The 11,732-nt window shown below is 42.8% G+C and overlaps 2 protein-coding genes across 2 annotated transcripts in view; both read right to left on the bottom strand.

The window, feature by feature from the left end:
• The window catches only part of LOC115363064 (uncharacterized), a 164,162-nt gene that overhangs the window by 115,789 nt on the left and 36,641 nt on the right, over window positions 1–11,732 (bottom strand). The window lies entirely within an intron of this gene.
• Window positions 26–11,062, bottom strand: LOC115363054 (uncharacterized). The gene is made up of 4 exons (XM_030057129.1): window positions 10,751–11,062; window positions 2,341–2,612; window positions 1,667–1,693; window positions 26–668 (listed from the first exon to the last, which is right to left on the bottom strand). Exons 1-4 carry the CDS (start codon window positions 11,060–11,062, stop codon window positions 26–28), a joined length of 1,254 nt encoding a protein of 417 aa, XP_029912989.1.

Below are 11,732 nucleotides of genomic sequence, written 5' to 3'. Positions count from 1 at the left end.
CCGACTATTAGGGCCCTCTCCTTCATCAGGACTGGACTGACCTCGATGGCACGCCGGTACATCCTCCACTGAGAAGCAAGGATCCCGAAGGCATTTTCAACCACCAGCCTGGCCCGGAACAGACGTAGTTGAAAACCCGACGCTCTCTGGGGAGGATGCGTCCAGGGAATGGCCGCATCAGGTTTCTCCGGAGGGGAAAGGCCTCATCAGCCACAAAAACATGTGGCTGGGGCCCTCTGTGGTCAGCTCCAGGTAGTGGCCGGTCAGCAGGTAGTGGGAGGGTGCCAGATCGGAGAGCTTGACCAAAGGCAGAGTTGGCCAGGATACCTCCATCACTTGTTTTCCCGTAGCCCCCGACATCGATCACCCGAAAGCAGTACTGGGCGTCCACAACTGCCAAGAGAACTAAGGAGAAAGTTCCCTTGTAGTTGTAGAACTGTGATCCTGAATTTGCTGGGGCTTTCGGGACCACATGTTTCCCATCCAGCGCTCCACAGCAGAGAGGAAAATTCCACCTCTCCTCAAACCTCCCTGAAATTGACAGCCACTCCTCTGTGGTGGGCACAGCCATGAATTCCTCTATGAGGCAGTCCCAAATAGCGGCAACAACGTCAGGGATGATGGTAGAGACGGTGGAGATCCCAACATGGAAGCTGTTGGCTATGGTCCTGTGGTGAGAGTGAGCTGGGGACGCACTGTCTAGTGACGTCATCAGCCGGGGACTCCTTTTAATGATTGAGTTGATTCAGGTGTGACTGATTGAGCGTGGGGGGGGACAAACAATAAAAGACAAGCAGAGGCTGCATTTTGTGTTGGAGCACACGACTGCGGCTCGGCACTCTGGCAGGGTGTGGGAGGGTGCCGTTCGCAGTAATTTAGAGCTGCCGGCGGCGAAGACAGGTAGCTAGGGGAGCTGTTCCTGCGGTAGGAGGGGAGGTCTGCTACCTCCTGTAGGAAAGTAGGGCCGGGTATTGGAGAGTGCTGAAGTCGCCTCGCTCCTGTGGGCCGCCGTGCTGTCCGCGGTCGCCCTCACCTGCTGTGGCTGGATCTCCTTACCGTCCAACAAAGCTGTTTCCCCGGGGAGTTGGACGGCGACACAAGCTCAGACCCCGGAGGAGGGTCTCGCCAAGCGGGCGAGTTAAGTACACCTTTTTTAACCTAAAAGACATTTATTTGTATGCTGTATGTTTTTATATTGTGTGTAGGTCGGCCTATTTCTTGTATATTAGCTCTTATAGTGGGGAATGTTGGGGAGGGTTACGGCTTAGAGCGGGACAGTTTTGGGGTCCGGGGAGTTTTCTTGTGCTGCAGTGCCTCTTGGGAGGGTGTAAATCAGTGTGTAGTGGTTCTTCAATGAAGCGTGCCGTGTTCCGGGGTGCCGTGAAGCTCATGTAGCCGTGTGTGGGGTGGATATTCAACTAGTGTGCGTGAAGCATGCCTTAATAGTCTATGTACAGGTGTGAATCAACTGGAACCTTACCTGTCCTGCAGTGACTGGTGGCCCGCCCTGCCAACTCCTCGCCCTGTTTTATGAGTGGCTTGCCTTTCTCTAGTGTAACTTAATAAAGATTATTGTGTACCTCATCATCTTGTAATTGATTATTTCAAGTCTCTGTCACAGCAGTAATTTCCTGCTCATTCGGACGAACCCACATTTATTACAGTCCTAAAGGAGTCACCAGTGGCTAGGTATCTGCAGCATAGAAAACATCCAGTTAGTTATAATTTATAGTCCCATCCATGTAGTGATAATGTAGGTGTTTTTTGTTTATACAAATATATTGTTACTTGTAGTAGGCTAATTTATTAATAGAGCTGCATAAGTAAAAGTGTTCTCTGAATGTTTATACAGTGGATTAAAGAAGAGCTTAATTTTTCTTTCAAAAGCATGACAGGTCAAGATCAGTGATTTACTCATAAATTTACTGTCACATGAATTACGACTGAATTGGTCATGATTATGTATGCTATTCTAGTTATTTGAATATCCTTTTCATTATGTTATCAAATATATGTAATCCCTGACGTTTCATTTAACATTTTTACTATTTTTTCATAGCTATTTATGTGAAGCATTCTAATGTAATGTCGTACAACACGCTGAGCTGCGTTTCTTGTATGCAAGCAGTTAAAGCTTATTATTTACAATTTTAAGACATATTAAGAAATTATGGCGTTATTTTATCACTTTAATCTGTTTATTGCAATTAAGTAACAGCAAATTATGAGTTCATTCCATCATAATAAACCAGATTAATCATCCAGCGTTTCACTTATCAGATACAGTGAATAATTAGCTATTGATTTTGACAGTCATGCACTAATATAAACTGCACTTATCGGAGACAGATCGACAGGCGCTCCGCAGCTGAGATGGAGCGCCTGTAGTTGGTGCCCAGCCAGGAGATCCTGGCACCGACCCGAGCTAACAGCTCCTCAAACTGGGCTCCAGTCAGCCTGAAGTAGCGCTGGAAGTGGCCGTCATCCAGACGGGGTTCCTGGAGGAGGTGGTGAAACTCACCGAGCTGTGTCCGCCTCTGGAGGGTGCCCAGATACCCAGATATGACGGCGTTTAGCTTTCCGACGTACTTCAGACTTCCACAGCAGGTAGGCTACAGTGACAGTGAAATTACAAAGTATTTTAGTCTAATTTTAGTCAATAGTCTTTTTTTAGTTTTTGACCTGCATCATGTTGGCTTTTTTTTAATTTAACAATATGTTAAATTATTATTATTATTTTAAAAATGTAAATTGCTTATCAAACAGACCTAACAATTCAGCTACCAATGAATGAGCAGTAGTATGCATGTGATAGCACAGATTGCAAAATAAGCCGAAGTGATACGTCTTCTCTGAATAGACAAGCTAAGCCAGTGTGCTGCTGTTAGCCAGTGGAAATAGAGAGGAGTGGCAACTCTTCGCTTGGTTACACAATCTATGTCAGTGCGCTGCTGTTTTAACTTTGTTCTCGCCGCGGTACACTTGGGTGTGTGCTCCTCTCAGTCACACACACACACACACACACACACCGGCTTGAGCACACAGCAGGGCAGGAGGAGAAAAACTAATGCGCATCGCCCTATCCCCCGGGTGAACCAGCTTTTTTTTTTTTTTTTTTTTTTTTTGAGAGCAAGCATTGATTATGCGGGACACGGTCTCAATTTGCGGGACTCGTGAAATGGGCTTCAAACGCTGTACGTGCACGCGCTACGCGGGACAGGTGGTCACCCTAGTTCGCATCCATCGCGCGATAGACACGATTGAGGAAGTAAATTATTCCATGGTCACGTGACGCGTTACATGCAATTAAATTGCGTTCATCGCGTCCGGTGTGAACACGCCTTAACTTATATTAAAAAAAAAATAAATAAAAAATCTTTCCTCTAGTTCTGTTACTCTCAGGAAGTTCAAAAGGGCCTTATAACATTCTCTCATTTTCCCCCCTCTTCCTAAAATCCCTTTTAGGCTCCAGCTGGAGCTGTAGTTCATATACTTGTTTTTTTTAATTCCTTTCTCTTTCTTTCATACTTAGTACATTTCATGATAACATGTTCAACACTTTCATTTACCTTGCATACATCACATTAATCTGTCTGACATTTACCCATTAACTTGAGGGTTGATTTCAATCCTGTGTCCTAATCTTAATCTTGAGATTATTACCTCCTCTCTTCTGCATTTCCCTTTGAAACCTGTTACATTAACAGGGTTCTGGATGTAGTGGTAATGTCTGCCTTTAGAGTCTGTGGGCCCTATCTTGTGCCACCCGTTACCCGCTGCCACTACCTGCTACCCGCAAATTGCGGATTTAGGAACTTCTGCTATCCCTAAACGGTATCTTGCCCCCACGCTACCCACTATCCCTTATGCCGACTCCGTCATTTGCGCCTGGAGGTGTGTCCGTGGGCATGTTTCATGCGCTATCCCTAAAGTTGCTATCTTGCGCACACACTTTAGGGAAAGCGGAAAGCAGGTGGTCCTGACCACCCGCTATCCGCTTTCCCTAAAGTTTGGGCTGTTACGAGAGTGCGCCCAGGCGGCTTCAATGCGCGCCCCGACGGAGCCTCGCCACGCACACGGTCGGACTGATACCGGGACGCCGCCGGAATGGACTGAGTATATTACTCATATAGACTGTTTAGAGGAAAGACTGTTTTAATTGGACACTTACGCCAGCTCGTTTTATTGTTTAATCATAAGCCCGCAGCTGTGCTATATTTTTATTTTTAATATTTTATTTGCCCAATCTACCTTGTCAATAAATTAGTTTACACATAGTTCCACCTCTGCCTCTTGTGTGTCTGTGGTGTGGCCCGGGGATTTTACTCAATCAGTACAACCTTGTGACACGTCCACTTGGACACATGTGGCTCCACCTCCCGAATTAACTCGCCTATAATATAATATATAATATGTATATAAAGCCAACTTGCTTTAGCCTCAGTAGAAGCCCTGAGAAAATCTACCTCCCTCTCTCCATCGCGGGTTTAGGATTTAGGATTTAGGATAGCGCATCCTGCCCTTAAAGGCAATGGCACCTGGCACACTGATTGGTTTAACTGGCGTAACGCCCAAAACACGCCTATGCATAATATAGCGGGTAGTGGAGGTGTTTTGCTGATAGCGGGAGGTGCACAAGATAGCAACTTTTACGGGGGAACGCCTCTTGCGCAACCCTAAATCCGCAAATAACGGGTTTAGGGAGTCTGGCGCAAGATAGGGCCCTGAGAGTCTGACACTTTCTCACTGTAGTTCATAAAAAATAAATATAGTAGTAGTATAAATATTACAAATTAAGCTATATAACATGGACACAGTCAGCTACCCAATGAAGATTTTCATTCATCACGAGCACGGATATTGACTCATATTACTCGGATCATACTCGTACTCGGCAAAAGTGCTATATCCGTACCGGATACTCGTTTCAGCCGAGTATCCGGCTCATCCCTAATATCTATATCTATCTATTTATCTATATATACATATAGATACACTCTCTCTCTAGTACTTCATAATTGCCTACTGCATGTGTTGTATTCATTGATGCACTTAAGAATATTCATGTTCTGTGTTTATAAAAAACTTGTTCTGTAAATAGTTTGTTTACTATTGTGATCAAAAACATTGATCTGAAGCTTCTGAGGCTGTTCTGTAAATAGTTTTCCAATAAACAATAAATATAGCAACTTCTGATCAACCCGTATCAATTTCAGGCTTAAAATAACCTACTAGTTATTACCGGCCCCACCCATTTCCGGTCAAACTCCACCAACTTCCGACTTAAGCCCCGCCCACTTCAGGTTTCGGCCCCGCCCGCTCCAAGTACGGATATGGATACGGATAATGTAGATGGTTAAACAGATACAGATACATGTAGCCCCAGGCAATTTAATTTGCCTTTAATAATTATTACTTTTAATATGATGGCTACAGTGCTTAAAATACAAACGTGTTGTTAAAAATGAATGTTTTTGTTTGAAGTTAATATGTCCAATGCAAGCTAAACATAAGAAAAAACAAAACAAAACTGTATTATCTTTATTCAGTATGTATTGGTGGCAGATACGTAGTGAGAATCTCTTGTTTTGTTTTCTCAATGTGGTTGGATGTTTGTGGTTCATGTCGTTCATTCTGTTGTGTGATTGGCTGTGGGGGCGGGAGCTGGCGGTGGTAAGGTTGGAGAAAAAGGAGGTTGAAAAAAGATTTACCCGCGTTTGTTGGACGGAGGGCGGTGGATCGGTGGCGTGAGTATCGGAGAAAGAGAACGGATTGTTAGTGATTGTTAGTGATAGTGACCCATGGTTAAAACTTTAAACCAAGATAAGAGATTTCTTACTGATGATTCTGGGAAGAAGTCATGTCTTGGTGGACGGACGCATCGGGAGATTGCAAAAATGGGGAAACCCAATGATCTCTGTAAAGCAGTGACTGCGGCAGGCAGGCACAGCTGTGCTGTGAATGAACCAGAGTGGGGAGATTCAGAATTAGCAGAGAGCGAGGATAGTATGGAGATGAGCCAGGAAGATGAGAGGAATAGGGAGAAAAGAGGAGATGGGTTTGTTGGGGTCAGACCAAAGAAGGCAAGACTTAGTGGAGCTGCCGGTGTAGGAGGGAGGGAAAAAGAAAAGGATGGACAGGAGTTCAAAATAATATTGAGATTTGGAGAAGAGAGGGGAATTTCTTCAATGAGTCCGGTGAAGTTGACAACTGTGTTGAAAAATCAGGTCGGAGAGATACACATGGCTAAGATTTTGGTGGATGGAAATTTGTTGATTATTTGCGGGAGTGAAGAGCAGAGAATGCAAGCTGGTAGGATTAAAGAAATTTGACGGTTTAAAGTGGTAAATGTAAGTCGCATTGAAAAAGGAAGTAAGTGGAGTAAGGGAGTGATATGGGGGGTGCCAGTTGGTGTCACGATGGAGGAAATCAAAACAAACATAAAAGGAGGAAAGGTGATTGGGGTTCGCCGATTACAGGTAACTTGAGAGGGAGTGAGGACAGACAGTGAGGGTCTCGTACTTGAGTTTGAAGAGGAAGTGATTCCGAAGAAAGTGGCACTTGGGTTCCTGAGCTATAATGTTAGAGAATACGTGCCAAAGCCAATGAGATGCTACAATTGCCAAAGATTTGGCTATACAGCAAAAGTGTGCAAAGGCAGGAGGAGGTGTGCTAGAGGTGTGGCCTATGAGGGATGTATAGCAATGAAGAGAGAGAGGGGAATACAGAAGGTGAGGGCCCAGAGTAATATCACATATGCAGAAGCTGTGAAAGTGGTAAATCAGAGGAATGAATATGGTGAGGTAAGTGGAACAGGGAGGCAACCTACAGAGAAAGCAGATCAGCTAATTGAGGGAAAAGTAATGGTGGATTTGAAGAAACTAGTCACTTTCATAGCAGGTGTGGTGAATGCTACAATGGAGGTGAGGTCAAAAACTGAAAGAATCCAGATAATAGTAAAAGCGGCAGCTCATCATCTTGATGTTACAGGGTTAGCTTGGGAAGAGGTGCGAAGTGACCTCAGTACACAGGAAAGCCAAGACCAGTCATGGGTTGGATAGTAGTGTTAATGATTGTCCTGCTAAAATGGAATGCTAGATGTTTGATGGCTAATGGACAGGAATTTAAAAAATATGTAAGTGAGTTATCCAGCAAACCAGATATTATTTGTGTACAAGAGACATGGCTGAAATCACAGTTAGATTTTAGATTGACAGGATATGTTTCTGTTAGATGTGATAGGGAGGGGGGAGTAGGGGGAGCATGTGCAACATTTATAATTATACAACACGTAGATCCGACCGAGCAATCTGATTGGTCAATCAGATGTTTAGAACGTGCTCAAATGAGCAATTGAGCACGGCTAGCCGTGCTCAAATGAAAAAAACCTCTTCACTGAAAATATTACTCCGCCCGGCAATGTTATTGCCCGAGTCTGTGTGGTTTCCATGGCAACAAGAAACGTTTCACTGAAAACCCGCATCAAAAGCCGCGGTCAACTTTGTTAGTCTGCATAATGGACCGTTTTATTGTCAATTTTGATTTATTTGGCGACCTAAGTTTGGATAAACGGCTGAACGGGGAAGACGAGACAGAAGAGAAAAAGGAGAGATACGCGAGAGTGACGATTGAAGAGCTGGATCAGCTGGAGAGTCAGGAAATGAAGCCGGTACGGCCCAGTCAACGTCTTGGGCCGTCAAATGTCTACAAGACTACCTGAAAAACACCGGACAAACAGCTGATTTCTCAGCTGCAAGTAAAGAAGAGCTAAACAAGATCCTCCGTGAATTTTATGGAGCTTTAATTTCTAAAATAGAGAATGAAATGCGGAGTCAGCACCACGGACAGTACCTGTAAGATTTTCCACAGAGATGTGCGGCTATAGCTTTTTTCTTGTTATTAATGTGTTAATGTTATCAGTTATTAATTAGCCTATTAATCGTTATTAATTTGTTTAGTCTTTATGAGTTGCCTAGGCCATTGATTGAATTAATTTGTCAATTTGTTTGCATCTGTACATTGAAATGAACATTTAATAAAGCAACACATCTGTGAAAACTGTCGTCTTTATTTCAGAGGTAAATTGATAACAGCCTGAAAAGGTGATTAGCAAAAGCCCCTGAAAGGTGGGGTTGAAATTATATAACTCTGTTCAGCCTTAATGTGACTGCTTAGGCCTACTGTTACTTTTGCTGCTTAGCCACATTAATCGGAGCTGACGTTAAATTGGAGTGACACACCCACAACTGAAATAAAACATCTGCCGGTGAGTTTATGAAAAGATTGTTTGTTGTGGTGCCGACACTGGAAAGCAGTAGCCTATATTTAAATATAGCTTAACTGTTCTTATAAGATGGTTGTAGATAGACTAAAGATCAGCTATGCTGCTGAGTCGCTGTCACGGCACCTGTTAGATTAAAAATGACTGAGAAGTCGGCAGAAGTATAACTATCAGTCCATGAAAAAAATATTTTTTCCCAGCGGATATTCTAGTAACAACATGATTGAGCTATCAGAGCAGTTTTTTTTGCTATCTATCTGTGGTATTTATTCAGTTTTGGGAAATCACGATGTCTAGAAAACATGGTAAGTCCAAGTTGGCTGGCTGACAGGGACTAGTTAACGTCAGATCTCTCAGATTTCCACTGAAACGGAGAGAATAGGCCTACTAGCAAAAAAAAAAAAACTTTTACATTTTGGCAGCGAAATGCCCACAGTATGAATACATTTTGATTATACATTTTATTTTGTTGGTAATAGTTGTATAATCGCATTATTACACTCGAGGGTGTAATAATGCGCAAGCGCCTCGTTCCTGGCCGCATCACTGTCGTGACAATAATAACGTTCAAGCACACCCTCTCGTGTAATAATGCGTAAGTGAAGATATTACGTACAGGGAAGTGATGGTAGGTACAGAACAGGAATATGTAACTGTAAAGATATGGACAAGTGAAGGGGAAATAATGGTTATAAATTTTTATAATCCATGCCGGAAACTAGACCTGGAAAAATTATAGCAAATTAAAGGAGTTGATGAGAACATGGTGGTGATGTGTGGAGATTTCAATGCTCATAGTACATTGTGGGGAGGAAAAAGAACAGATACAAATGGAGAAGTAGTTGAGGAGCTATTGGAGGAAAGGAATATGGTATGTCTAAATGATGGCAGAGGGACGAGAATAAATGTACACACAGGGAACACTTCAGTACTTGATTTAACTCTAGTGTCTAGTAATTTGGCTGGGATATGTGAGTGGGATGTGTTAGAAGATACCTTATAGGTAGCGATCATTTCCCAATAGTGTGTAAAATATTAATGCAAAGAGATAGACCTCAAAGAGAAGGACTGGGGAAGTGGGTTTTTAACAAAGCACGGTGGGATATGTTTGAATTTATATGTGAGAGAGAAATAAGAGAAATTGATCTTAATGGAGATATTGAGGAATTTGAGGGGAAATTTAAAGATATATTATTCAATGCTACTAAGCAGACAATTTCTAGGAGTAAAGGGAAGATGAAGAGGAAAGCAGTCCCGTGGTGGACAGATGAATGTGGTGAAGTGATAAAAGAGAGGAACAAAGCTATGAGGGTATTAAGGAGAACTCATAATTTTCAGAATTTAATTAAGTATAAGCAAGCACAAGCAAAGGTAAGGAAAGTTATACGAAAAGCAAAAAGGCAACGTTGGCAAACTTATTGTGACAAAATAGGTAGATCAACAAATGTGGGAGAGGTATGGAATATGATTAAAAGTATGAGAGGAATTAGAAGGGAGTGGAATTACCCAGTATTGAAGATGGGGGAGGAAGTTGCAGTATCAGATGAAGAAAAGGTTGAAATGTTAGCAAAAGCGTTTATTCAAATTCACAGCTCCAATAATTTAAGTGAAGAGGGTAAGAGAGGAAGAGAAAAGACCAGATCAAATCATCCAGGAGTACTTGAGAGACGGGAGGACATAACTAGCACAATGGATGCTCCATTTACCCTAGAAGAAATGAGGAGAGCGATTGTAAGATCAGGGATTACATCTACAGGAAAAGATGAAATTTGTTATATCATGTTAAAACACCTAGGTGTAGAAGCATCTTTGAAGTTGCTAGGTTTGTATAATAAAGTATGGGAAACAGGGAAACTTCCAGTTGGGTGGAAAGAGGCAGCGATAATTCCTATCAGGAAACCAGGAAAGGATTCATCAAATCCAATGAATTACAGACCAATTGCGTTAACCTCACATATAGGTAAGATAATGGAAAGAATGATTACAGAAAGGTTGACATTTTATATGGAAAGCAGAGGAATGTTCTCACCTCACCAGAGCGGATTCAGGAAGGGGAGAGGGACTATGGATCCAGTCATGTGTCTGGAGACAGAAGTCAGGAAAGCTCAACTTAATAAAGAATCTGTGATGGCAGTTTTCTTTGACGTAGAAAAGGCATATGATATGATTTGGAAAGAGGGACTAATGATTAAATTAAATATGATGGGAATAGGTGGAAGAATGTATAACTGGATAAAAGATTTTCTATTTGATAGATTTATACAGGTAAGGACTGGAACAATTTTATCAAGAAAATATATGGTGGATAATGGTACTCCTCAGGGAAGTGTTATAAGTCCTATTTTATTTTCCATTATGATTAATGATGTCTTTTCTCAAGTGCGGGAAGATGTTGGACGATCCTTATTTGCTGATGATTTTGACACAGTGCATATAAATTTTCTTTTTGTCAATATTTTTTAGGCTGACCTTTTCCTTGGTGTAGTCCTTCAGGAGGGGGCCACTTAGTCCGGCAAGGTCAGGGGTCAGGTGTATCTCTGGAAAATCCTCGTTGGGGTCTGGCTCAGCCCTGCCATCACTGTACTGTTGAAGGAGGTTCTTCTCTTTGGCTGAGAGCTTTTTCATCCACATGTCCAGGCTCCTCTGGACCAGCCGGACGGAGTGTACACCCAATGATGAGGCCACCGCTCGGGCATCTGCAAGTGCTGGCCCTGCTGAAGCTATCAGCTGTTTCAGTGTTATGAGGTTTTGTTGGCACAGCGCCCCCCTCAGCCCAGGCATGGTATTGCAACACACATCCAGTCTGGCTCCATTAATTAAAGGTTCATTTAAAAGCCAGTACAGAGAGTCACACTTTTGGGTCCTTTCCCAATTAAAAAACAAACAGGATTTAAAAACACCCTGATAAAATTTTGGTAACTCATTTAACTTTAAAAATCTAAAATCGGTCAAAAACAGAGCAGCATCTAGTCCCAGGCTGTTAACACGTCTGAAAATACAGCTGGCCACGTCCCTCCACACTAAATCAGGAGGTCCTGTTAAATACCTCTGGACAAAACGTAATCTGAAGGTGGCTGTTCTGCTGGCCAGGTGGACAAGGCCCTGGCCCCCCTCCTCTCTGGATAAAAACAACACTGACTGTGGCACCCAATGCAGTTGATCCCAGAAGAAATTAACCATCTTTGCTTGAATTTGGGCAAGTAGGCCTGATGGTGGATCCAGGCATGCCAGTCGGTGCCACAGCAGTGAAGCTAAAATGTTGTTTAAAATCAGGACTCTCCCTCTATATGACATCTGGGGATGAAGCCATTTCCATTTTAGCAATTTTGAGTCAACTTTTTCTATTACATTTTCCCGGTTTTTCTTGGTTAGTTTTTCATTGCCTACATAAATGCCGAGATATTTGAGACAGTCTCTTTTCCACACTAGGTTTTGAGGGAGAACTGGGAGG

The sequence above is a fragment of the Myripristis murdjan genome, chromosome 8, assembly GCF_902150065.1.
Source record: "Myripristis murdjan chromosome 8, fMyrMur1.1, whole genome shotgun sequence".
Taxonomy (NCBI): domain Eukaryota; kingdom Metazoa; phylum Chordata; class Actinopteri; order Holocentriformes; family Holocentridae; genus Myripristis; species Myripristis murdjan.
The sequence above is the reverse complement of the archived record's forward strand: the minus strand, read 5'-3'. Positions and strand labels throughout refer to the sequence as shown.

What these genes read in the sequence shown, in the direction of transcription:
- LOC115363054 (XM_030057129.1), bottom strand. Translation starts at nt 11,062, where the DNA reads ATGCCTGGGCTGAGGGGGGCGCTGTGCCAACAAAACCTCATAACACTG. An exon ending in AGGACTACACCAAGGAAAAG is followed by an intron (nt 2,613 to 10,750) that starts GTCAGCCTAAAA and finishes CTGTCACTGTAG; the next exon opens with CCTACCTGCTGTGGAAGTCT. An exon ending in CGCCTGTCGATCTGTCTCCG is followed by an intron (nt 1,694 to 2,340) that starts ATAAGTGCAGTT and finishes TCTATGCTGCAG; the next exon opens with ATACCTAGCCACTGGTGACT.